The 27,421-nt window shown below is 48.7% G+C and overlaps 1 protein-coding gene across 3 annotated transcripts in view; it reads right to left on the bottom strand.

Moving 5' to 3' along the window:
- Positions 1 to 1,216: 1,216 nt before the first annotated feature.
- SH3RF2 (SH3 domain containing ring finger 2) overlaps positions 1,217 to 27,421 on the bottom strand; it is a 135,345-nt gene continuing 109,140 nt past the window's right edge. For 2 of the 3 annotated variants that reach the window (XM_056116884.1, XM_056116881.1), the window contains 5 exons: positions 24,636 to 24,733; positions 22,494 to 22,664; positions 10,141 to 10,373; positions 5,194 to 5,552; positions 1,217 to 1,511 (listed from right to left, as the gene is read on the bottom strand). In XM_056116884.1, coding sequence (XP_055972859.1) covers positions 1,242 to 1,511; positions 5,194 to 5,552; positions 10,141 to 10,373; positions 22,494 to 22,664; positions 24,636 to 24,733 — 1,131 coding nt within the window. In that variant the 3' untranslated portion in view covers positions 1,217 to 1,241. The remainder of the gene's footprint in view (positions 1,512 to 5,193; positions 5,553 to 10,140; positions 10,374 to 22,493; positions 22,665 to 24,635; positions 24,734 to 27,421) is intronic. The other variant, XM_056116882.1, reaches the window with a different exon arrangement.

The raw sequence follows: 27,421 nt of genomic DNA, 5'->3' as shown, positions 1-27,421 counted from the left end.
TCAGCAGGGGTTTCCTAGCACCCACTCTTGGCCAGGGTCTGAAAGCAGCAATGTGGGGAGACACACTGTCTGGAAGTTGGACTCCTTTCTGCTTTCCTTCCTTCCTTCCTTCCTTCCTTCCTTCCTTCCTTCCTTCCTTCCTTCCTTCCCTTCCTTCCTTCCTTCCTTCCTTCCTTCCTTCCTTCCTTCCTTCCTTCCCCTTCCTTCCTTCCTTCCTTCCTTCCTTCCTTCCTTCCTTCCTTCCTTTATTTTTTTTTTGGTTTGTGTGTGGGATGGGGCACACCTAACAGTGCTCAGGGCTTACTCCTTGCTCTGCATTAAAGGTAGGGATCACTTCTGGCAGGGTTCGGGGGACCATATGGGATACCAGGAATTGAATTCAGGTCAGTGGTATGCAAGGAAAGGGCCATCCCCCCTGTACTATTGCTTCAGCTGTCATTAAATGCTTTTACTTTTTTTGGTGGGGGGGCACACCTGGTGGTGCTCAGGGTTTACTCCTGACTCTGTGTTCAGGGATCACTTTTGGTGGGCTCAGGGGACCATATGGGATGCCAGGAATCAAATGTGGGTCTGCTGCACACAAGGCAAGTCTCTATCAGCTGTAATATGATTCCAGCCCCTGTAAGAAACTCTTTCAATGTGTGGTGAGAAAATTGGTGATGAGGGGCTGGAGCAATAGCACAGCGGATAGGGTGTTTGCCTTGCATGTGGCTGACCTGGGTTCGATTCTCAACATCCCACATAGTCCCCAGAGCACTGCCAGGGATAATTCCTGAGTGCAGAGCCAGGAGTAAACCCTGTGCATTGCCAGATGTGACCCAAAAAGAAAAAAAAAGAAAAGATAATTGGTGATGAGGTCCAAGAAGCAAGGCCAACCAGTTCTGGAGACTCAGGCTGAAGCCCCGTTTAGGACATCCTAGAAATTCCACATGGTACAGGGAGACGAGAGGCCACACCTCGGCGGGGAATCGAGTGGGCAGGACACTCTCACAGGCCCTGGGCTGGGCCCTGACCTCGCTCATAATAGAGTCATTGTGTTTGTCAGACCACCTGCTCTCTCCTCTCCTCCCCAACCCCTCCCTCAAGCCCTGCTTCCGCCTTTCCTGGAGGTCACATGGGAAGAGAAGAATCTGTGCTTAGTCCCCCAAGAAGGACAGGATGCCTACAGTGGAGGCAGATTGTATTTAAATGCAACTAACCTTTTTTTTGGGGGGGAGTCTCTAGAAAAGCCACCTGCAGATTCATTTGCTGGCAAATATGGCCTGTGTGGCCGAGGCAGTGGCCATTGGGGTCTTGCTGAAAGTCGGCTTCCTCCGGAGGTCAGTCGGTTGACCTGAATGGCAGCCACTTCGGTGGGCATATAAGATATTCATCTCTGGGCTTAAAGGACTTGCTTCAGGCTGGCACCCCTTGGGGCTGGCTGGTTGTTCAGGCTTCCCGGAGGTGGGCGGGGAGGTGTAGCGTTTGGCGGGAGGAGGGCTGTAGTTCTGAAACCTCACGGTTTTGACTTGCTGCAAGAGAAAGGAGAGTGAAGGGTGAGTCAGGAGAGGAACAAGCTCTGAGCCGGGCCTTGGTGCTTGTCGCTTCTCCATGCTTGTTCTTCCTGGTCATGTCTCATGCATGCGTTCATTCTGTGAACACCTGGGTCAAGCCTGGGTGTCCATAAGCATCGAGTACCCTGGGGTTAGGTGTGGCCCAGGAAGAATAAACAAAGCTGCTCAGACAAATCTATCAAGTGTTCTGAGGGGGTGAGAGTGGGGCCGGTGAGAGCATCATGCCCACTCACTTCCCCAACTGAGGTGTGGTCTTTTGTCCCCATGTACTGTGTGGAATTTCTGGGATGTCCTAAAAGGGGCTTCAGCCAGAGTGGCCGGAACTGTGAGATTGTTAGCCATACATTGAAACGTCATATGTTTGAAAGAATATGATATTAAAGGGAGAGAATATATCTATATCTATATCTATATCTATATCTATATCTATATCTATGTACTATAGCACTGTCCTCCCATTGTTCATCGATTTGCTTGAGTAGGCCCAGTAACATTGTGAGACTTGTTGTTACTGTGTTTGGCATATCGAATACGTCATGGATAACTTGCCAGGATTTGTCATGCAGGTGAGATACTCTCAGTAGCTTGCCGGGCTCTCCAAGAGGGGCAGAGGAATTGAACTCAGGTTGGCCGTGTTGGCCGTGTGCAAGGCAAACGCTCTACCTGCTGTGCTATCACTCCTGCCCTATACCTATATCTATATCTACATATATTTGCATTTTGGGTCACACCCAGCAATGCACAGGGGTTATTCCTGGCTCTGCACTCAGGAGTTAATCCTGGCGGTGCTCAGGGGACCATATGGAATGCTGGGAATTGAACCTGGGCCGGCCACGTGCAAGGCAAATGCCCTACTCGCTGTGCTATCTCTTTAGCTCCTATTTTTTATTTTTTCCCCTTTTTTAATTGAATCACTATGAGATACCATTATAAAGCTTTCATATTTGAGTTTCAGTCTTACAATGAGTGAACATCCATCTCTCCACCAGTGCAGATTTTCCACCACCAATGTCCCCAGCATCCCCCAATTCCCCCATCCCAGCTCTCCCTCTACTTCTATGCCAGACAATTTTCCCCCAAACTCTTGCTCTACTTCTGGGCACTGTGGTTTGCAATACAGATATTGAGAGGCTATCACATTTGGTCATTTATCTACTTTGAGCGCACATCTGGGAGGAGAATATCTAAGCAAAGTTGGAAGGGGGCTCGCCCGGGAGACTTCCCAGAAGCAGAGCTACCGGAACACATTCTTAGGAAGGAGCAATAGAGGAGGTAATTGCAGAGGAGGGCTGGAGGCCGGAGTGCCTGAGTCTTTCCCAGGACTACAACTCCCGCTCCCCAGTCCCTGCTCCCCTCTCCATGGGCCTTCTCTCAAAGCCAACCTCACCCTTGAAATATCCCCAGGTGACTCCATTTAAAGTTCACAAATTGATTGAATCTACTGCCTGCTTTTCAGGAAAAAAAGAAAATCACCAGTCCTCCCAGTCCTCCTAGAACCTACCTTCTTTTAGGAAGCAAACAGAAAGTGTCCTGCACCAACTGCATGGCCAGAAACTACCCCTCCCTCCACCCCCCCCCCCCCCCAGAAACATTGCCCACTTTGGGACCACTGACCTAGAAACTGAGGGAGAGTAGAGTTTGCCAACGGAACCCCTACCGCCTGGATTTAAGTCTCGAGAATGAGAGTCTGACTTAGTTCTTTTTTTTTTTTTTTTTTTTTTTTTTTTTTTTTTCTTTTTTTTTTTTTTTCCCTTTATTTTATTTTATTTTTTTTAAAGTTGTAGATTTACAATTTTTTGTGCTTTGGTTTCAATTATACAATGATCAGATACCCATCCCTCCACCAGTGCCCATTTTCCACCACCATGGATAATATCCCTCCCACCCCCATCCCCCCATCCCCCCGTCTGAGAGTCTGACTTAGTTCTTACCAAACACTTAAACATGGGGAGACTGCGTAATAAAAGCAGGTTTTCATAGTTCTCTTGGAAAAATAAGAAAACACCTTGCATATGAAGCCTATGCCCCATGCTATGGGGGCAATGGGCTGGAGCTAGTTAGCAATCAGCCTTCCCTTGCTGAGGAAAAGCCCAGTCTCTGGCTGCCCCAATGCCACTCTCCTGCTTCCTTAGTAATGGCTGGTCTTGGTACCAGGTGGTATTGGCTTTGGGCAAACCCTAGCATAGAATTTATAAAGTTTTCTGTGGTAGCACTTAAGAATGGCATAGTCTCTCATGAAATTTGATTCAAATTATCTCTCACTGAGAATCTAACTTGCTTCACACTTTTGATGCTCATCATATATAGCAGGGGTTGGGCACTTAGCAAATACCCTTTGAAAAGGGTATTTTACATCTATTTTTGCATCTAGCAGCTTGGGGTAATGGGAAATGGAAACACTTAGAACTGTTTGAATACTATAATTAAAAAACTTCTGACATTTATATCAACTCACATAAACTTTTTCCAAATGCCTTTCCCTGTACCTTTAAAGCTAGCCTACTTGAAGACTATGGACCGAACATGATGGCCTTCAATAGAGAAGTCAGGTCTGCCATTCTTTCATTTGGGAGGCCTGGGGTGGTGATGGTGCTGCTGCTGCTGATAGTGGTGGTGGTCATGGTGATGGTGGTGGTGGATGGTGACCATGTGATGCTAATGGTGGCAGAGATGCTGGTTAGTGGTGATGGTGGTGATGATGTGGTGGTTGGTATGGGGGAGAGATGGTGGTGGGGGGATAGTGGGAGAGATGGTGGTGGTGATAATAATGATGGTGGTGAGGATGGTGGAAATTATGGAGTTGTGGTCATGGCCCTGATGTATTCAATAAGCTAACGAATGAGTACCATGTAATTTTCTTTTCTTTCTTTCTTTCTTTCTTTCTTTCTTTCTTTCTAGTTTTTTTTTTCTTTTTGGGTCACACCCAGTGATGCACAGGTGTTACCATGCAATTTTCTTAATGTCACCTTCTCCCTCCCATCATTTCTTCTGCTTCGAGTATATTACATGCACCTTAAAAATATCCATGTCTTTTAGTGGAAAAAGACTAGACTAGACTAGAAGTTAATGGATCTGACCTCTGGAGGTCATAGTAACAATTAATTGTTTGGGTCGTTAAAATTCAGTACCACCTTGAGAAGTCACTTAAGTTTTCCTCAGTTGCCTTCTCTATGCCATGAGTGATTAAGTATCAAGTCCTGTGTAGGATTTACAAATCTTTTCTTGCTTAATCTCCAATCCAATGAGGTGGTTATGGTCCTTACCATCATTTTACAGATTAAAAAAAAACAGATGAAGAAAGGTGAAGTGTCTTGGTGAAGTGTCAAAGTCACAAACTAGCAAGTAGCAGAGGTGAAACTCAAACCAACTTTTTGAACTCAAGTCAAATCCTTCCATCTTTTACTATTATTTTCTTGAGCCACCACTGGGCATTAAGAGAAGTTGTGTAAAATAATCAAAAGCATGAGAGAGATTCAGTAACTCATCTAGCAGGGCTGTGGAGACTGCCACCCTATCCCTTTGGGTAGGGATTCTACTACTGAGTTGGCAATTCTGTTCTTATCCTCCACCTTCCGGGGCTGGAACCCTCTCCAGGTGAGGGATCTAAAGGGCCAGCTTCCTGAATGCCACACACTCCTACCTTTTCAGTGCCATTTCTTGAGTTTTCCGGTTTCACCAGGATTGATGGTGGGGCAGACGCAGGCGGTTTGGGAAGGGGCTCACTCTTGATGGGGACTTCTTTGCCTTCCATAATCAAGGAACTGGCCGCTGAGTGGATCCTGGTGTCACCGGCCCTGCTGACACACGTCAGGACCGGTTCCCCGGTGGGAGCAGCCTTGGGTCCCATCTCCACCATCACCGGTGAGGGGGAGGTAGGGGACCCCTGCGGTTGGTAGAACTGGACTTGCTGAGGCCGGACCACCATGGTGGGACTTCGTCGCAGGGAGCCCACCACCAGGGTAGGGATTCCTGACTGCACAGGTCTCTGCAGGGATCCATCTGGAGAGACAGGACAGAAAGTTTAGCAATGGTGGGCTGGAGGCAAGGCCAGCAGCAGGCCCTCCTCACCCCAACAGTGAGGCACTTGCCCCTGGGATGGTGCACATTCACTCCTGTCTTTTCAAGGGGACCATGTTCTTTTCTGAGAGCTGTTGGTAGATGTTCTCTGTCTCGCTGGATGTTTGCAGAGGAGGGCGATGTGGCTGAGGCATTTTGCTTCCCAGTTACTCTCTTCCCCTCAGACAACCTTCAAGATGGAAAGTGAAGTTGAAGGACCTAGATTTTTTTTGTTTTTTGCTTTTTGGGTCACACCCGGCAATGCACAGGGGTTACTCCTTGGCTCATGCACTCAGGAGTTACTCCTGGTGCTGCTTGGGGGACCATATGGGATGCTGGCAATCGAACCCGGGTCAGTTGCGTGCAAGGCAAATGCCCTACCCACTGTGGTATCACCCCAGCCCAAAGCTGACAGACCTGAAGAGCCAGCCTTGAGGTGAGAGTCCGACACAGAGGCAAGGGTACCAACGAGGAAACATGGGACAAGGAGACAGAGGAAGCTGAGGAGCACAGGAGAGAGAGACTTAGGGGGAGGTGAGAGGGAAGGAGCAAGAGAGACCCCTGACCTGCGACTTGGAGACAATTGGAACTGAGCAGCTCATTCTGGCGGGGTGGTGGCCTGATTTTTGTTGGGGTCAGACATGGTGCAGGAGAAGGTAGTATTGTGTGTGTGTGTGTGTGTGTGTGTGTGTGTGTGGCGGAGGGGAGGTGGTGGGGGGCAAAAGGGAGGACAGGAAATGTAGCACTAGAGACAAGAAAAAGTCTTGGGAAAGTCTTTCCAGGGTCAGGGCTGATGGAGCCTTGGAAAGTCCCTGACACAGGCTCAGAGGTCAGACCTGTCCCCCATCATGGCACCCGTCACTGCCTCACTCCTCTCTGGTTAACTGGAGCTACTAACATCACCCATGGGTGCTAGTGTGAGGGCTCCACTGAATGATGTATGCCAAGTGTGAGGGGCATCTAGGGGAATGTCGATCGGCCCGTGATTATTGGCTATCCTCAGTTTGGGGTAAAGGAGAGAAACCTTTAGACATGCAAGGCCCAGGAGGTTTGGTTTGGCTCCTTCCATGAGCTCTTCTTTTATTTTTGTTGCTCCTGTTAATGGAGATGGTCTTCCATCAGGAACCGGAAGACATTCTCCTTTCTCTTAGGAGAGCCCACCCCCGAGGGACACACGCTCTGTTGGAGACTTGGGAATGACAGGAAATCGCTTGCATTTTTTTTTTCTTTTTGGGTCACACCCAGCTATGCTCAGGGGTTACTCCTGGCTCTGCACTCAGGAATTACTCCTGGTGGTGCTTAGGGGATCATATAGGATGCAGGGGTTTGAACTCGGTTTGGCCATGTGCAAGGCCTTACTCACTGTACTATTGCTCTGGCCCTTCCCTTGCATTCTTGAGAATGCAAGGGAAATTCCCCCTAAAAGTGTCTCAGCATTTGGAGAACCACAAATGTGGCCAGGAGCTGGCTCTTCAGGAAAGCACAGGCCTTTGCTTGCACAAGGTCCTGGCTTCTGTCTCCGGCCCTGTAGAAGACAATGCTAAGTAACGTCCAGCCTGGTATTTGCCCTTCATGACTCTACAGACTCATGTGTGAATCTGTCACTTGCGTTCAGTTCCAAGGACCTGCGCTGGGCCCATGTTCAGCATTGTCATTCCTTATGAGGCTTGAGGTGAACGTAAAATGCAGGAGGATCCCGTGGGCCTTCTTAGCTGTTGCAAGGCAGCCAGCCACCATCCACACATTCGACCTTGAGATGCATTTATTTTCCCCGACAGCCCTGGGACCTGCAGAGTCAATTCTTCAGTCCCTGCTCTTTGCTTCTGGGGAGATTGATAGCTTGACCATCTCACCTTGGGAACGGGAGAGAGAAAAATCTGGGACCAGGGAAAATCCAAGTGTCACTAGACAGACACCCCCTAAGGCTCCAGGAAGTGTCTGAGAAATTGGTTTTGCTCGAGCGGGCCCAGTAACGTCTCCATTGGAGACTTTGTTGTTACTGTGTCTGGCATATCGAATACTCTCGGTAGCTTGCCGGGCTCTCCGAGAGGGGCGGAGGAATTGAACTCGGGTTTTAAGGCCTATTTATCTTGTTGGTTCCTCATTTCAATGCTTTCCCAATATATTTAGAGCAAGATAAACAGCAAAGCTCCCAATCAATGAAAATGCTTGCAGAGCTGGAGTAAGAGAATGTGAAAGGAAGAAAGAGGGAGTTCCTGCTAGCAGTGCGTACTTGGAGAGGGGGGAGAATGTGTCGACAGGAGTTCATGTTCAGTTTGGATCAGAGATCTGCTTAGCTGTAGCAGCAATAACAGCAGTAATGGAATAATACCTTACACAAAGTTAATAGTTCTTAAGAGCTTAGGATATTCCAGGCACCGTGGCATAATCTTACGTGGATTGTTTAAGAAACACATGCAGTAACCTTGATGAGATTGGCATTTTGTTTTTGGACTCACTGAGCAGTGCCCAGGGGCTACTCCCAGCTGAGACCTTGGGGGTTGCTTCTGGGGGTAGCTTAGGGGGATTATGTAGTGCCGGGATCAAGATACAACCCAGATCTGCGGCAGGTACTTGGCCCACTGGGCTATCTTCTCTGCTTTTACATTTCATTTTTAGAGGGGGGAGTTGGGGGAGGCACACCTGGTGATGCGCAGAGGTTACTTCTGGCTCAGCACTCAGGAATTACTCCTGGTGGTGCTCAGGAGACCATATGGGATGCAGAAAACCTCAGTCGTCTGCATGCAAGGCAAGTGCCCTACCACTGTACTATCCATTTCTGTTTCACAAATGAGAAAAGAGAAGATGGATGAGATCAGCAATTTGTTGCAGGCTGTCATGGAGGGATTACTTATTTGGTGTGAGGTTAGAGGAGGGAAGAGCTGGAGGGAAGGTAGACAAAGCAACAGGAAGACTAAGGAGGGAGTCACAATCACAATCACAACAATCACAACCATCCTGTTTTTTGTTGATTGCTTCGAGCAGGCCCCAGTAAAGTCTCCTTCGTCCTAGCCCTGAGATTTTTTTTAAAAAAGTGCCATATTCAAGGCTCTTTCAGAGTTAGGTGAATGAGACCCTTCATTGTTACTGGTATTTGGCATATTGGGTACGCCACGGGGAGTTTGCCAGACTCTGCCGTGTGGGCAGGTTACATTCAGTAGCCTGCCAGTTTGTCCAAAGTAGGCATGAGATGATAAGATGTCGCGCGGCTGCAAATGCGGTCACACGCTTCCGGGAGCTGGGTTTTATAGTCTCTGAATCTTGGCCGTTGATGGTATTACACAGCGCCAGGGGGCCAGTTGGTGGGTGTGACCCCCGCCTACTGGAATTTGGAGGATCTGGGTGGAGGGAGATAGTGAACTAAGAGGCAAAAATGGTCAAGCAGGGGATCAGATGCAAAGTGAAAGGGTGGAGCTAAGATGCTTCCTTCACATTTCTTGGAACACTTTTTCTGGTGTAGCTTAAAATTTAGGGGGGTTCGGGCCATATCTTAGAGAGACACAGTGTAGGAGATAGGGCATGGTCCGCTGTGACTATGGTCCTACCTTTTACTTTTGAGTAATAATACTGCGTGAAACATTTTATTAAAAAAAATAGTGAGAGATTCCAGAGCTTGTTTAAACTAGGGGCTATGAAGTAAATCAACTGGCTTTGTTTAGCTCCCTGTCTTCCTCTAGAGAGCTGTACAAATATTAGAATCTTGGTGTTTTGTGAAATAATGGATTTCCAGCACTATTTTTAGAATCCCTGAAAATGAAGTTTCCTTTAGAAGTCCAATGTGTGAGGAGGTAAAAGCAAAGCCGTGAAGATGAAGGATCTCTCACATTGCCATGTGAGCACCGTGGCTGCTATAACGTCAAAATAAAAGCCAGAGCTTGCTCTTCAAGCCATGTTCTCCCTTGCATACACATCTCACTTGCTTGTCTCTCTGTCACTTTGCTTGGTTTCTTTTTTCTCCTCTCAGGCAGCCTGTGTTCTATCTTGAACACATGCTTCCTCTCTCTCTCTCTCTCTTTGGTCACATCCAGCGATGCTCAGGGGTTACTCCTGGCTCTGCACTTAGGAATTACTCCTGGTGGTGCTTAGGGAACCCTATGGGATGCCCCGGATTGAACCCTGGTTGGCCGTATGCAAGGCAAACACCCTACCCACTGTACTATCACTCTGGTCCCCCCTTCTTCCTCTTCTTTCCTTTCTGGCACCCACAACGGTTCTCTAGGATATGGTTTGAGAAGCATTGGCCCAAGTGTTTGGTTGGCTCTGATCAAATCACAGCCACCATCTTCCCTGCTGTGTCCTAATGCCCACACTGGTGTCCAGAACTGCCATCATTCTTCTGGGAATCCAAGGCGCAGGCCAGAAGTGGCTAGCAGAAGAGGCCTGGCTTCATGCAATAGACCACCCAGTATTGGAGAAAGGCAAGGCCCACTTCTGTGATGTCTGTGTTAAATGCTGGTGGAAAGTGCCCTGGACTTTGGGGTACGAGGTGCCCACCTAATCTCTAAGCACACACCGCTCTGTCTCCACTTACTTTTTCTCATGCTGCTCCTGCCTTTCCGGAAAGAGCTCCGACCCAGCGTCCCCGGGCTGCCTGTGCTCCGCACGGGGTTGACGATGGCAGTGGGCACAAAGACAGACTTGAACGGATGGCTCTGGCGAGGGTCCCCTTCGCAGAAGCTGCCTTGGGAAGATACGGACGAGGTGGACAGCGTCCATGTGGCGTAGAGACCAGGGCTCCGGGGGTCTGGAAAACTAGATGTCCTTCTGGTGGGGGGGACATTTTTTTTTCCCAAAGACAAAACACAGAAGGGGAAAAAACACAAGAATCCTGTTTTTAAAAAGGTTCAGTTGTATGACAATGATAGTTGGAAAGGATCACTCTGGACAAGAACTGAGTGCTGAAAGTTAGGGAAAGGGAGATACATGAGAACTTTTCAGTACCTGTAATTTGTGTGTGTGTGTGTGTGTGTGTGTGTGTGTGTGTGTATGTGTTTCTTCCGCACTTAGGAATTACTCCTGGCGGTGCTGGGGGAACCACATGGGATGCTGGGAATTGAACCTGGGTCGGCCATGTGCAAGGCAAACGCCCTACCACTGTGCTATTGCTCCAGCCCTCAACACTTGTATTGCAAATCATAATGCCCGGAAGGAAAGAGAGAGAGAGAGGAAGAGAGAAAGAAGAAAAGTCCTGCCATAGAGAGCGGCTGGGGCAAGGGTAGGAGAAAAGGGAGGTGGCGGGAGGGAAACTGGGGACATTGGTGGTTGGAAATTACACTGGTGAAGGGATGGGTAATGCAACATCCTGTGACTGAAACCCAATAATGAACAACTTTATTACTGGGTATCTCATGGTGATTCAATAAATAAATAAAGAAAGAAAGAAAAGAAAAAAAATGAGAAGGTTCAGATGCATGGTGAAAATAGGGTTAGTCTTTCTTTAATTTTTCTCTGTACAGAATTAGGGATGGAACTCAGGGTTTCACACCTGCCGAGTCACATGGTCACAGGCCTGGCTGCCATTACTGGACTTTCAGTGAACCTGGTGGAAGTACCAGATGTGGGTGAGAATGTTGCGCACCTGAAGTTTCTAGAATGTTACAGTGCAATGTCCTTTCCATAAAATCTTACCTATCAGAGAGAGTCCTAGTTTTTGATTTGTTTTTTGGGCCATACAGGTGGTGCCCAAGGGTCATGCTGTATGGTGCTGGGATTGAACCAGGGCCAGCCGCATGTCAGGCAAGCACCTAACCCCCTGCTGCTCTCCCTTCAGCCCCAGGAGTCTTATCTTTACTTTTAATTTGTTATTTAAAAATAAATTATTTTAGGCCCTGTATTCATGGCAGGGTTGATGCATAAAACATCCCTCTTTCTAAAACCCATCAGCTCCAGCTGTTTCCCACATGTGCCACCGCTCCATCCCTCCTTTCTTTGCCAACCACTTAGGCTGCAGGAATGAGGCCTCCCTTGTCCAATTTGTTTATTATTTTATGAGTGTTTTTAGACCACATTCTGCAGAGCTTAGGGCTTGCTTCTGCCTCTGTGCTCGCAGATGCTTCCTGCTGGGACTTGGGGGACCATAAGGGGTGTCAGGGATCAGATCCAGGGTGACAGTGTGCAAGGCAAGTGCCCTACCCACTGTATTCTCTCTCCGGCCCCCTGTTCACCTTGGGGTTTCTTTTTTTTAAATTATTTTTGGGTCACACCTGACAAAGCACTTGGGTTACTACTGACTCTGCACTCAGGAATTACTCCTGGTGGTGCTCGGGGGATGATATGGGATGCTGGGAATCGAACCTGGGTCGGCTGCGTGCAAGGCAAACCCACTACCCGCTGTGCTATCACTCCAGCCCCACGTTCACCTTGTTAACTGTGGCTATCTGAGTGCAGGGAGCTCTTCAGTGGAGGCCTGGGGGATATAGAAGCTGGAAGGATGCCTCCCCCCTACTCCAGCTCCGGTCACTCTCACCCCTGGCCCTCCGGTCAGAGGATAGGATGTCATTCTCCCTCACTCTGCAGGGACGCTCTTCTGTGTGGCGTAGGTCCTTCCCACTAGTTTCTAAGCTCCTTAAAGGCAGAGTTTTTACATGACTTATTTTAGGTGTTCTGTATTGATTTATTAATAAGATTCACGATTGATTATTATGTATTAATAATGGGGCTGGAGTGATATCACAGCGGTGGGGCGTTTGCCTTCTGTGCAGCCGACCCAATCAACCCAGGTTTGATTCCTCCTTCTCTCTCGGAGAGCCCAGCAAGCTACTGAGAGTATCTCGCCCACACGGCAAATCCTGGCAAGCTACCCGTGATGTATTTTGATATGCCAAACACAGTAACAACAAGTCTCACAATGGAGATGTTACTGGACCCACTTAAGCAAATCGATGAATAATGGGAGGACAGTGACAGTGATATTTAATAGTGGTAGACGGCCTCTGTAATATACGCAGTATCCGTGCAGCCACTTGGACAAACCCATATGGAGTCATGATCCGCAGGGCCCTGGCCAGTGGATGAAATGATCCCCGAGCCTTCATTGCAGCCTTCTCAGAGAGGTAGTACTAATGTCCTCTTACTGAGGACAAAGCTAGACACAAGAAGCTACTGGACCTGAGATTTGAATCCAGCTCCAGGCTGGCCCTCTGCTCCTACTACTGAACTACACTCCCTTTGGCTGATTCAGGCATACATTATGGGTGATTGGAAAAACCTGCATCCTGTTTAAAAGCAATAAGCTCAAGTATCTGGTTGGCCCTGCCTCTTCCATACGACCCCAATTCTTCTGCCTTCCAGCTCTGATTTTTTATTTTGAGTCTTTGGGTCACACCTGGTGGGATTCCTGGCTGGGTGTTTAGGGGCTGAACTGGGGTCTCCCACATGCAAAAACATGTGCTCAGCCCTTTTCACTGTCTTTGCAGGCCATGGTCTCTTTATTTTTTTTTTTTTTGAGGGTGGGGTGGCACTTGGGCCACATCTGGCAGTGCTCTGGAGCTATTCCTGGCTCTGTGCTCAGGAGTGACCCTTGGTCAGGGGACTCCATGGAACTGGGTTGGCCACATGCAAGGCAACTGTTTTACCTACTGTAACTATCGTCTCTCTGCCCAGGACTCTGACTTTTATTTTTTTATTTATTTATTTTTTGCTTCTACTTTCTTTTTTATTGAATCCCCATGAGATACACAGTTACAAAGTTGTTCATGATTGGGTTTCAGTCATAAAATGTTCCATCACACGGGGGCTGGAGCAATAGCACAGCGGGTAGGGCGTTTGCCTTGCACGTAGCCGAACTGGGTTTGATTCCCAGTATCCCATGTGGTTCCCTGAGCACCGTCAGGGGTGATTCCTGAGTGTAGAGCCAGGAGTGGCCCCTGTGCATTGCTGGGTGTGACCCAAAAAGCAAAAAAAAATGTTCCATCACACTTTCCTTCACCAGTGTATGTTTCCCATCACCCCATGTTCCCAGTCCCAGCCTGAAGCTCTGGCAGCATTTTTCTTCTGTCTCTCTGTCTCTGTTTCTCTCTCTCCCTCTCTGTTTCCTTTTGGGCACTGACTTTTTTTTTTTTTTTTGCTTTTTGGGTCACACCCGGCAATGCTCAGGGGTTACTCCTGGCTCTGCACTCAGGAATTACTCCTGGTGGTGCTCGGGGGACCAAATGGGATGCTGGGCATCAAACCCGGGTTGGCCACATGCAAGGCAAATGCGCTACCCACTGTGCTATTGCTCCAGCCCCTGGGCATTGACTTTTAATAACTGCATGTGTGTTTGCTAAACAGCAACTCCTTATCCCTATCTGTGGGCTGTAACTGCTATATTCCACAGGGAACAACACTTGTTTACATGCTTTTCTTGTTGCTTTACCAATCCTGCCTCAACATGGCAGAGAAGTCCATCAATCAATGGTCACTCTGCTCATTAAACAGACTGTGCTACGCTGGACAAGAACTGAGCGTTAAAAGTAGGTAAAGGGATATACATGACAACCTTTCAGTATCTGTATCACAAACCAAAATGCCCAAAAGGGAGGGAGAAGAGTGAGCAAGAGAGAGAGAGAAAGAGAGAGAGAGACAGACAGACAGACAGACAGACAGAGAGACAGAGGAGACAGAGATAGACTGGGGTGGGGAGGTGCCTGCCACAGAGGCAGGCTAGGGGTGAGAGGGAACCTGGTGCTGAGAAATGTGCACTGGTGAAGGGATGGGTGTTGGAACACTGAAACCTAATCATGAACAGCTTTGGAAGGGTCTGTCTCACAGTGATTCAATAAAAATAAGTTAATTAAATAAAAATAAATAAATACACAGATTGGGTTTATTTCTTGGGAAAAACAACTCAACTGAAGTCCAGTTTAAAGACACCCTCCCTGTCATTTCCTTACTCTCAATACCACCTCTGGGCTTCTCATTTGGCAATTTCTCCTTGATTTCTCCTCGTTCTCCATTTCTCTCCTGCTCTTGGTTAAAAGGCAATGCTATGCAGCTAAGTAACAAGCCAGCCAGGGCCATACACAGCAGGAAAAACGTCATTTAACTCTGTCCCAGAAGCATTTGCTACCCAAGTTGCTAGAAATAGATGCTAACAGCAAGAGGATTCCAGAAGCTACCAAATCCCAAACAGGGGCTCCTCCCCCGTCCACCACCCATACCCCTAACCAAGTCCCTCGGTCTTTGGGCCAGAAGCTCAAAACTTCCCAGCACTTCTTCTAACCTCAAAGCACTGGCCTAACTTACAATCATCGCTGCCACCTGCCTCTGTGGCAATGCTGGGGCCAAGGAAGGGGCATGACTGCCCACATGCGCATGCTCAGTCCAAACTCTGGACACGAGCACTGTGGGATGGAGAGCAAACCCCACTCTGACTTCCACAATTGAGCACGACTTCTGCCCTGCCTTTGCACCGAGGCTTAAACATGTCGGATGCTGCGAAAAGGGCTGAAAACAGGAAAGACAGGTTCCAAAATTGTTCCCAGAGGCCGCCACACAGCAAGGACAGAATACAGCTAATTAGGGCCCAGCCCAAAGTCTTTCCACCCGTCCCTTCTTTGAACAACTGTTTACGGGCCAAGATGTGACATCATTTCTCTGAGCCCAACACCAGGCTCAATTCCAGAAGCTCCTAAATCCCAAGTACATCCCCCCTGCCCCCTCATACCTCCAACCAAGTGCTTTAGTCTTTTGGCCAGAAGCTCAAAACTTCCCAGCACTTACTTCTAAGCTCAAAGCACTGACCTAACACATATTCATTGATTCCCGACACCCGCTGGCAGATGTCGCAGACCCTTGGCTTTCCAGACAGGGACATGGAGACGTTTGAGCCCAAGTGGGAGTGGCACATGCCTCTGACGTGTGTGCAGGTTCCCGAGGCTCTTAGTCAGTGACCCGGGCCCATGGGCAGCCCCTGGACAGGGCGTTGCGTCAGCTTGTTGGCTGTGCTTCCTCAGCCTCCTGCCAAGGGGAAAGTTGGACTCAGTCATTCTTTCCGTCATGTGCAAAAAGAAGAGGAACTGAGTCGTGGCCCATGGAAGGCAACAGAGGGCCATGGGGGGTGGACTGAGGAAGGTTGTAAGATAGTAACATCCTGCTGTGTGGGCAGAAAGGAAGAGGCTGGGGGTGGGGGGCTTGGCAGAAGGAGCCAGGAGGCTCCGAGGGGATGCTGGTGGGTGGCTGGTTTCAGCTCTGCTCAGGTGCTTCCTTCCTGTTCAAGGTTTAAGTCCCAGAGTGCGTGAGTGTGAGACTGGCTGAGTCTGTCCCTCACCCCTGGGGAGGGGCTGCAGAGGGGGCATGGGGCAGAGGGGGCTTCTGCAAAATCCGGAATGAAAGAAAGATTGGCCGCTTACCCAGACGGTGCTCAAAGGGGCTGTCCCAGGATGTTGGTGTGTTCAGCAGTCTGGGTGAAGATGGGACAGATGTTCTGTCCCACCTGGGGCCACCGTAAAATATGTCCCACCAGGAGAGATCAGTTGGGGTCAGGTGGGGGCAGCTCACTGTTACTGTCTAGAAGAGCTTGGAAGAGGCTGGTAGGCTTTCACTCCCTGTTACTAGGAGGATTCTCTCTCTCTCTCTCTCTCTCTCTCTCTCTCTCTCTCTCTCTCTCTCTCTCTCTCTCTTTGCCTTTACTCCTGACTCTAAACTCAGGAATTACTCCTGGTGGTGCTCAAGGGACCATATGGGATGCCAGAGATCGAACATGGTTGGCTACATGCAAGGCAAATGCCCTCCCCACTGTGCTATCTCTTCAGCTCCAACTGGATTCTAAGTGGAACAGCTGGCCTTGTGCAAAAGCGCGGCTGTTGGTTCGCCTTCCATCTCTGGTAGATTCAGCTCAGGAGGGGTTCAGAGACCCCACGGGCCCCTCACCCTTTGTTCCTGACTGTTTCTGAAAAAAGCTGCACTATAGCTCAGGGGGCTGGGTGGTGGTGTGGTGTGAATGAAAACAAAAATGGGGTGAGGAGATGATGGAACCTCCCATGTACCAACAGAAAGGCCTTTGGGATGCAAGTCAACCCACCAGCTCTCAAATCCAACCTGCTAAAAGCAGCAGCAGCTCTCTGGGGGGCTGAGGGTGGTTCAGAATCGAGGTGTGCTGCCTCTAGACAGACAAAGCAGGTACATGTATCTGCGTCTATCTGTGCTTGGAGAGAGTGAGGCCCTTGAGAAACACACACACGCACACACACATATGCATACACACATGTGTACACAGAGGGAAAGAAAGACATACACACAGATACACATGCATACACACAGAGGGAGAGAGGCACACACACATATACACATGTACACACATACACGCATATACAGAGGGAGAGACACATACACACACGCACACGCACAGACACACACACATACACACAGAGGAAGAGAGAGACACACACAAATACACATTTGCATACACAGAGGGAGAGACACACACATACACACGCACACACATACACAGTGGGAAAGACATACATATGCACACATACGTGCGCGCGCGCGTGCGCACACACACACACACACAGAGCTTTGGTCCTCTCACTCCTTGCAGCCCTCTGGGGCACATACTGCCAAGGACCTTTACTTCTGGGAAACCTAGATCCCTAGAAGTAAAACCAGTCCTTCATGTCGGACACGCGACACAGGCGCGCCAAGTGCAGAGTCTCTGAGTGGGGCCAGAAAAACTCGGTGCTCTGTGGGCTGAGAGTCTAGGCTCTTTCGATGTCCTCGAGAACACAAGAGAAAAGCCACCAAGGAGAGAAGGGGTCTCTGGGCCTCTGTCTCTGGGGGAGGCAAAGTCCTTTCCCTCACACAGATCCTTGGTTGGTGATAAACGATATAGTCTGATTCCAATGGTTAGTGTTTTTGTTTGTTGGGGACACGCACGGCAGTGCTCAGGGCTTGTGCTGGCTCTGTGCAGGGATCATTTCTTACGGGGTTCAGGGGACCAGATCGGGTGGTGGGGGATCAAACCCGGCTTGGTTGCAAGCAAGGCCAGTGCCCTACCCTTGATACGATCCTTCCAGACCCAGGATTCAAAGAGTTCTTTTCTAGAACTATTTTAGGAACCAGGGACTGTTTTTATGGAACTATTTTAAGAACCAGGATTCCTGCATCTGACCTGCAGAGAGTGTCCCTAGCAGTCCACTTGGGCCCTGGGGAATTCATGTTTGATCCCTCAGAAGACGCTGCTCCTGAGTGGGTCAGTGTCCCGTGAGTCTTGCTACTTCTAGATGATTCTCCCTCCTTCCTCAGTACTTCTGAGCTTTAACTTTCTTTTTTTTCTGTTGTTTTTGAGCCACATCTGGTGATGGTGAGGGGGTGACTCCTGGCTCTGCGCTGAGGAATTACTCCTGGTCTCGGTTAGGGGACCATATGGGATCTGGGGCTCAAACTCAGGCTAGTTGCATGCAAGATAAGTGCCCTACCCACAGTGCTATTACTCTGCACCGAGGTTTGGCTCTTATTATCCATCCCTGCCAGCCACCAGTCCCAGCTTGGGACTGTCGTTTTTCCATCTGAGGTGCTCCTCCTAATTCCCTCAGGATCCCAGCCCTGTCACCAGCCTCTCTCTTCAGTATAATTGGTCCTGTCATGAAAACTGGCATTTTGTTTTAGGACTTTAAATACCAGCTTAAGTCTGTCTCTCTCCGGTAAATGCTAGACATACAGATTTTCATCACGTATGACTTCTTTGCTGGAATGACTAAGTATCTGAAACAATCTGATTCTACCTAAGCCTTTGCTCTTTACCCACTCAAAATTTAGTATTTTTTAAGGGAGGGGCGCCACCCTTTCCATTGGTGCCGGAGGGGAATTATATCTGGGGCTCCTACACGTAAAGCATTTTCTCCTGATTTTGAACTACCTCCCCAGTCCTCAAAAATCTATTATTTTGGTTTATACCACCATCTCGGCATGAGGCCATTCCATCTTTTGGTTAAATGACCCAAAGACATGGATTCACCTTGAAGAAGCACATCTAGTCCTACACATGGATACTTGTCGGACCACTGTGCTGTCTCTCCCTCCAAAGAACATCGCAGGTTTTCCACAACAAACAATAAAAAATATATTATTTCGGTTCTACTTTGGGGTAGGAATTTGGGGTTCTGGTCAGAAATAACCAAAGTATGGTGGTGGGACGGTGAAATGGTGGTGGGATTGGTGTTTGAATATTAAATGTAATCAAATATTGTGAACTACTTTATAAAATTAAAAAAATAAAAAAATCATAGCAACCAAAACAAAAAACAAAGAACATTGCAGATGCTACCCACTCCTCTCCATCTCTATGGCTCACATCCTGGGTCTAGTCACCAACACACTGGTTCCCTGGATTATTACAATAGCACTGTAGCACTGTCCTCCTGTTGTTCATCGATTTCCTCAAGCGGGCACCAGTAATGTCTCCATTGTGAGACTTGTTGTTACTGTTTTTGGCACATCAAATACATCATGTGTAGATTGCCAGGCTTTGCTGTGCGGGAAGGATACTCTTGATAGCTTGCCGGGCTCTCTGAGAGGGATGGAGGAATTGAACCTTGGTCGGCCTCGTGCAAGGCAAATGCCCTACCACTGTGCTATCGCTCCAGCCCAGATTATTACAATAGCCTCAGATAATTACTCTGTGTTCACCTGCTGCTCTTTACAATTTGTCCCCAACCTAGAAACTAGAGGGTTCTGGTGAGAATGTATTAGATCATAAATCTCCTCCGTTCAACAGTGCAAAAAGGTGAAAGCCAACATCCTCCGCTGTGAGCTGGGGAACTCTTACAAGCTGGCCCTCCTGTTACCATCCTGTCTCCTCTCAGATGTCCCACTTCAGTCTCAAGGATCAAGTCAAGGACACTCCTACCTCAGGGCCTGAGTAAATGCCGTTCCTTTGGCCTGGGACACACGTTCCTCAGAGATCATGTAGCTTAATAAGGCCAGCCTGATCAACCCTGACCAACTTCTTTTTATTTATTTATTTTTTTAGTGGTTGGGGGAGTTGGGTGACACCCAGAAATACTCAGGGGTTATTCCTGGCTCTGCACTCAGGAATTACTCCTGGTGGTGCTTTGGGGACCATATGGGATGCCAGGGATTGAACCTGGGTTGGCTGCGTGCAAGGTATATCCTGTACCCACTATGCTATTGCTCTGCCCCACCCCCACCAACATTTTGATGGATCCCACATAATTGTATCCCCTTTCCTGAAATGATTTTCTTCTTGGCTCTTCTTGCACCCTATGTACAGTACTTATTAGCCTCTCTTTGTACCTCAATGAATGTAAGCTCCTGAGGGCAGGGATTTGAAGTGTTCTGCTCACTGGGGTCTGTTCTCCAGTATCTTATACCTAGTAAGTGCTCAGTAAATATTTGGTGAATAAATGAATTAAAGGGTTGGTTATAGACACATTGTTTGCTTTTGGAATTGTCCCCACTTTTTAATCAATTACAAGAGCCTTCTACTGAAGGGAAGAGCTCAGACCTTCTGCTCCAACTTTTTACCGTATGAAGAGAGATTTCTATACAAAACAGGGACCCTAGAATTGGCTTGCATTTTTCCTAGAAAGGAAGGCCATTACCATACCAGCCAGCCTGGCAGGAAAAAACTCTATGGCTTAGGAAGTGCAACTTTATTTTTTATTGAATCCTGTCTTTTTCTTTTTAAATTTTTGTTTTATTTTGTTTCTGGGCCACACCCAGTGATGTTCAGGGGTTACTCCTGGCTTTGCACTCAACAATTACTCCTGGCAGTGCTTAGGGGACCATATGGGGTGCCAGGGATCAAACTTAGGTTGGCTGTGTGCAAGGCAAACGTACTACCCGCTATACAATAGCTCCAGTCCAAACCTCGACTTTCGAAGGTAGAGCCATGGGTTGACCTTCATTCTTTTAGCATACTAAGTTACATAGTCCTAATTTACATGATTTCCTAGTTGACAGTTGGCTATGGCCACACCCTGGCTTCCGCAGCTTACTTAAGCCAACTTTCTTTCATTTAAAATTTTATTTATTTATTTATTTATTTATTTGCTCTTTGGGTCACACCTGGCGATGCACAGGTGTTACTCCTGATTCTGCACTCAGGAATTACTCCTGGTGGTGCTCAGGGGACCATATGGGATGCTGGGAATCGAACCCGGGTCGGCCGCGTGCAAGGCAAACGCCCTACCAGCTGTGCTATCGCTCCAGCCCCAAGCCAACTTTCTTTATCATTTCTCCTGGAATGGTTTTCTATCTCTTCACCATCCTTGCTCCCCACCTTCAGGCTACAGATCTTGCCTATATGAAGGACCCCAAACTGGACATATGACTGCAGGTCTGAGTCCCCCCACAGAGTTCAGTGGAGGTCTCATTGTCCTGGGGGTTATGACTCAGGTCTGTGTCAGAAAGACAGTGCCTGATGTGGCACCTGGCTATCTCTGACAGACTTCCTGTTTGCTGGGGGTAGAGGGCAAGGTGGAGGCATGGAGGAATGAGGACTGGGGATTTGGGCCTGGGGATTGTGCACATCTGAGGCTACGGGATTAAGATGGTTAGAGGCACCCCATCAAAAAATGGGGCAATGAAATGAACCGAAACTTTCTCAAAGAAGAAATCCAAATGGCAAAAAAGCACATGAGAAAATGCTCTACATCATTAATCATCAGGGAGATGCAGATCAAAACCACAATGAGATACCATCTCACACCTCAGAGACTGGCCCACATCCAAAAGAACAAAAGCAACGGATGCTGGAGCGGATGGGGTGAGAAAGGGACACTCCTTCACTCTTGGTGGGAATGCCGACTGGTTCAACTCTTTTGGAAAACAGTATGGACGATTCTCAAAAAATTAGAAATTGAGCTCCCATTTGACCCAGCAATACCACTCCTGGGAATATATCCCAGAGAGGCAAAAATGTATAGTCGAAGTGACATCTGCACTTGTTTGTTCATTGCAGCACTCTTTATGATAGCCAGAAACTGGAATAAACCTGAGTGCCCAAGAACAGAGGACTGGCTAAAGAAACTTTGGTACATCTACACAATGGAGTACTATGTAGCTGTTAGAAAAGATGAAGTCATGAAATTTACATACAAGTGGTACAACATGGAAAGTATCATGCTAAGCGAAATGAGCCAGAAAGAGAGGGATAGACATAGAAAGATTGCATTCATCTGGGGGATATAAAGTAACAAAATATGAGGTTAATACCCAAGAATAGCTGAGATCAGCACCAGGAGGATTATTCCATAGCTTAGAGGCCAGCCGGGCATTCTAGGGGGAAAGGGCAGCTCAGATAGAGAAGGGAGCACCAAATAAAGGGTGTTTGTAGGATCCTCCCAGGAGGGGAGATGCATGTTGAAAGTAGACTATGGACTGAACAAGTTTGCCACTCAATGCCTCTTTTGCAGACCACAACACCCAAAAGGAGAGAGAGAGAGAGAGAACAGAGGGGAATGCCCTGCCACAGAGGCAGGGTGGGATGGGGGGGGGGATGGAAATGGGGGGGATATTATCCATGGTGGTGGAAAATGGGCACTGGTGGAGGGATGGGTATCTGATCATTGTATAATCGAAACCCAAGCACAAAAAATTGTAAATCTACAACTGTACCTCATGGTGTTTCACTAATAAAAATTTAAAAAAAAGATGGTTAGAGGCAACCTGGGCTGGTACAGCCAGAGAATGAAAGACTGGGGGAAAAGCTATTTGGGAAAGAAAGACCCGGGGGGTAGACAGTGTTAGACCTGGGTTGTAGGTCAGCAGTCCAGAATCTGTGGATCTTACATGTTCCCATTGCTATTCCGCTCAAGTATGGGACAGAAATGGGAAACAGTTTTTTGACTACACTCTGAAAGCATACGAAGTCCTTGCTTCAATCGCTGATGGCCCCTGCCTAGAGGACCACACCCCATGCCCAGGACGGGAGGGACACACCTGAAGATCGGGATGACATAGTTGTTTGGGAAGATGCCCATTCGCCCGGTGACCAAGGAGATGCCCTTGAGCCAGCCATCATGGTACTTCCCCAGGACCCTGACGCCTTCTCCCTTCTGCAGGTCCAGTTCCTCGGGTCCGTGTGCTGCATAGGAGCGCAGGGCCACAAACCTGCAGAGACAGTAGATGAGCCAGGTGAAGAAAGGGCAAGAGTCACGGTGTGTGTGTGTGTGGGCAGGGGGTTTATGGGGGAGGCAAGCCCATTAGTCTAGTGAGTTCATAACCCAAAGCCTGAAAAAGCAGAAGCTGAGCTCACAAAACTGGGCACCTCGACAAGCAGGCTTAAGGCCCCAAACTCCACCTCCAGCCTCACAGGGCAAGATACTGGTGCCCTCAACTGAGTCTGAACAATGTCACAGTGCCAGGCTGAACACTGAGTATAGCAGGGCCGAAAGTCATGGGAAACATCCACTAGTACCCCTGAACAATGCTGGGGAAGCCCTTTCCCACAGAAAAAGAAAGACAAATAAAGCTCACTTATGTTTGGTTTTGGGGCTACACCTGGTGGTGGTCAGGGCTTATGCCTGTCTCTGTGCTCAGGGCTTCGGGGACCATGTGTGGTGCTGGGGATTGGACTTGGGTCTGCCGCTTGCAAAGCAAGTACCCTGCCTGCTGTATTATTGCTTCGGCCCCAAAGCTCACTTATTTAAAAAGCAAATTGAAACCAATTAATACACATTGATGAATGTGATCAATGGGGTAGCATCTGGTTGGGATGGTGGGGAATGGGGGCACAAGGTCTCCTTCTTGCCTCTCCTCTCGCTTGTATCACATGGAGGAGCACACAGTGAGTCCACAGCGGGAGGTGCCAGTGGGAATATATTTCTTTTTTTTTTTTTTTTGAGTCACACCCAGCGATGCTCAGGGGTTGCTCCTGGCTCTGCACTCAGGAATTACTTCTGGCAGTGCTCGGGGGACCATATGGGATGCTGGGAATCGAACCTGGTTCAGCTGTGTGCAAGGCAAATGCCCTTTGTGATACCCGCTGTGCTATCGCTCCAGCCCCAGCGGTGGGAATATATTTTACTAGAGAAAGCAGTTGGCCAGCAGGAGTTAGGACTGAGCCGGCTCTCTTGCCTAGAAGCAACGGCCTCTCCCTAAGGGACACTGAAAACAGCCAGAGCCATGAAGGCATGGGAGAGGTAGGGCGGGCTGGAAGTCTGGTTCATGCCTGTTTCCGAGCAGAGGGGCTGGTTTAGGACCCAGGGAGTGTCCCGCAATTCTCCTTTGTTGTGGATTGAGAAGCAGCCTTGGGGGAGCAGGAGGCTTCATTTGGGCTTCTGGGGGTCGGGTGGGAGAGATAGGGAAACACAGTGGAACTGGGGTGCTGGGTTGGGAACCGGCAGAGTCCTTTGGGGTAGACATGACTTTCTCTTCAGGGGGAGCCAGGAAACTCCTAGGTCTGTGTCTGGGAGAGAATGCTCTAGGGAATGTATGGCTGTACAGGCATCCCTGCCTAACTAAAGTCTTACACCTTTGCCCACATCGGCGTGCCAGATCCAGGGGTCTGATACTCAGACTAGATATCTGGAAACTCTGCTAGACCCTCAAGATCAGGAATATTGGACCAGTTTATCCATGGGGCTAGGAATGATCTCCTCTGCAGCCCTTCCCTTGTCAACTTGTCACTCAAAAAAAAAAATGGTGATTTTTGTTTTGGAGTCATACTCAGTGGTGTTTGTTCAGGGCTTATCCTGGTTCTGCGCTCAGGGCTCACTCTTGGCAGGCTTGGGGGACATCTGGGATGCCAGGGGTTGAACCCAGATTAGCTGCATATAAGGCAAACATCTCACCCACTGTGCTATGGCTCCAGCCCCATTGCAGACCAAAGGAAGATGCAAATCGACATCCAAGCTCCCAGCAACATCATCCCTGAGTCCCTACTGTTGTAAAACCAGGAGTGGAATGATGGAACTCTGCTCCTGTGTGTTTGGTAGCCCCGTTTCTTCAGGAGGTGGCAAAGGACCAGAAGCTCTAATCTCTAGGGGCTACTTGGAGTGGTGACAGCCCACAGCAGAGCATCAGCAGACAGGGCTGGCGATGTGCTGGCCCATGGGCTGGCTGCTGGAGCTTTGTACTCACATGTTAGCTGCAAGGTGCTGCTGGGAGCTGGGCAGGCTGAGGATGGCGGCCGCCGTGGAGTGCGCTGGGGAGGCAGGCCCAGGGTGGTACGTGCTGACCTACAGAGGAAACACAGCAGAGGTGACCCGTGAGTGCACTGGCCACAGCAGGAAGGCCTGATGGGGCTGGAAGCCCAGGGCAGCCCCGCTGGTCTGTAGGATGGAGACGGTTGCGGCCTGCTCAGGGCACATGCCGGCACCTCACTCTGAGACCCTTCAACTACAGCCCAGTGTGAAGCCCTGCTCAGCCTCAGAGCTGGCCACACCAACTTCCTTGCTCTGTTCCCTCAGTCCTTGGATGCATATCTTCCCACTGTGAAACTCTACCTTGGAAAATGACTAGAGAGCTAATGCTGATAGAGCACGTCATGCTTGCCAGGCAGTTAAAAGCTCTTTACAAGTATCAGCTAATACAATTTGTTCTAAAAAATTTTTTTGTTTTGGGGTCACACCCAGTGATGCTCAGGGCTTATTCCTGACTTTGCACTCAGGAATTGATCCTGGTGGTGTTTGGGGGACCATATGGGATGCCGGGGATCAAACCCAAGCCCTACTTTCTATATTGTGGCTCTCGCCCTGCCCCGGTTCTTGGATGTTCATCTTTCCTCTGTGAAGACCTACCTTGGGAAATGATTAGAGAGCTAATACTGATGGAGCACGTAATGCTTGCCAGGCAGTTTAAAGTGCTTTACAAGTACGAGCTAATTTGGTCCATTTAAAGTGACTATTATTATCAGCCTCGTGTTTTGGAAAGAGAAAGAGACGGAGAGGTCATCCAGGTAGGATGAACATTTCAAAGCGGCAGTCTAGGTCCCAACTGCAGACTCTTTACTGCTGTTATTAGCACATGTCCGTGCACACACACATAACCGAGCCCGGGATGGACAGGGGAGTCTGTCAAATGTTCGTTTGTTTTTATTTGGGGGCCACACTCAGTGGTGCTCAGGGCTTACTTCTGGCTCTGCACTCAGAAATCACTTTTGATGGGGCTTGGAGATTGAATCTGGGAGATTGAATCCTGTCTGCTGTACTGTCTCTGCGACCCCCTTAATTATTTTTAAAGACTCGCTCTGAGGGACTGAAGAGATAGTTCAGTGGGAAGGGCACTTGCCTTGCGTGAGGCCAAACCAGGTTTGATCCCCAGCATCCAATATGGTCCCCTAAGCATCACCAGGAATAATTCCTGAGTGCAGAGCCAGGAGTAAGCCCTGACCATCACTGGGTGTGGCCCCCAAACTTAAACAAACAAATAACAACAACGAAGACTCCTTTCTCCCCCCCCCCCCGTCCCCCATTCACTTCCCATTGTTGTTTTTGTCATTGCAATGCCCAGGGTGTTGAGGGGTTATTGCACCATTTGGATGTGGCACTTGCACCCGTAGTCGGTGGTAGTTGCACACAGGTACAGTGCTCACACACTGCAGGGGAAGCATCCACTTGTGCTCATGGGGGAGACATTGCTAGCTGTGGAGCTGGTGAGCTTGGGAGGTCACACACCTTAGTGACTGTCCCTGCGCACACCTGCCTGTGCGCTGGGGAGGGCAGCAGGGTCCCTGACGGCAGAACTTCAGGACTGCAGTCAGCACTCGTGGGTGCCACCAAGTATTTAACTCATGACTCCAAGTGTGCATGACAGGCACTTAAAAAACATTAAAAAATTTTTTTTTGCTTTTTGGGTAACACCTGGCAGTACACAGGGGTTACTCCTGGCTCTGCACTCAGGAATTACTCCTGGCGGTGCTCAGGGGACCAGATGGCATGCTGGGAATTGAACCCGGGTCGGCTATGTGCAAGGCAAATGCCCTACCTGATCTGCTATCACTCGAACCCCTAAAAAAAATTTTTTTTTGGTTTGTTTTGGGCCACACCTGATGATGCTCAGGTGTTACTCTTGGCTCTGTGCTCAGGGATCACTCCTGGAGATGCTCAGAGGGCCATATGGGATGCCTGGGATCCAGCCAAGGTTGGGCGCATGCAAGGCAAATGCCCTACCCACTGTGTATCTCTCCAGCCCCAAGGCGAGTACTTTCAGCCACCAAGCCAGCCCCCTTGAAACTTTTCTTTTCCAGGAAAAGAAAAGAAAGAGGGAGCAGCAATGCTGAAGTCTCCTGTTTTCCTAGAAACTTGCAGCTGTCCTGGAAACATGCGTATGACCTAACAGATTCCTATGACCCGGAACAACAAAAGGTTCAAACTTGCCAACTTCCTGCACGGTTGAAATTCCATGTGCAATGTTTGATTCCCCCCAGAACCTTCCTGCTATTAGCCCTCAATTACCAAAAGCCTTACTAGAAACAAGAACTGTTCAATGAATATTTTGTGTTCTATGTATTGTACACCAACTTCTTAAACACAATGAGGAAGGCTGAGAACAGAAAATATTAAGATAATCCTAAGGCAGAAAAAAACCACATTGACAATACTGTATTTATTGATCCTGTAAGTATACATTGTTGACAAGAAATTCTGCATGTGCGTGGATCTATGCAGTTAAAACTGGTATTTTCAAGGGTCAACAGCACTTTGTTTTATTTTTTTCTTGGCACATTATCACAGATTGTTTCTTCACTTACTAGCTAACCCCTCACTAGAACTGTCCCTAGTGACAAGAACTCTGTATTGTATTGTATGTGTCATCTCTTATATTTCTTTTGAGGGGGAGCGGGGGGGGGGGGCTCCCAAGCAGTGCTCAGGAGGTCCACAGGTCCCAACAGTTTCTGGCCAGTGGTTCAATGCAAAGTGTTGCTG

Source organism: Sorex fumeus, unplaced genomic scaffold (genome assembly GCF_029834395.1).
Source record: "Sorex fumeus unplaced genomic scaffold, SorFum_2.1 ptg000033l, whole genome shotgun sequence".
Classification (NCBI taxonomy): domain Eukaryota; kingdom Metazoa; phylum Chordata; class Mammalia; order Eulipotyphla; family Soricidae; genus Sorex; species Sorex fumeus.
This window is presented reverse-complemented; position numbering and strand designations above follow the sequence as displayed.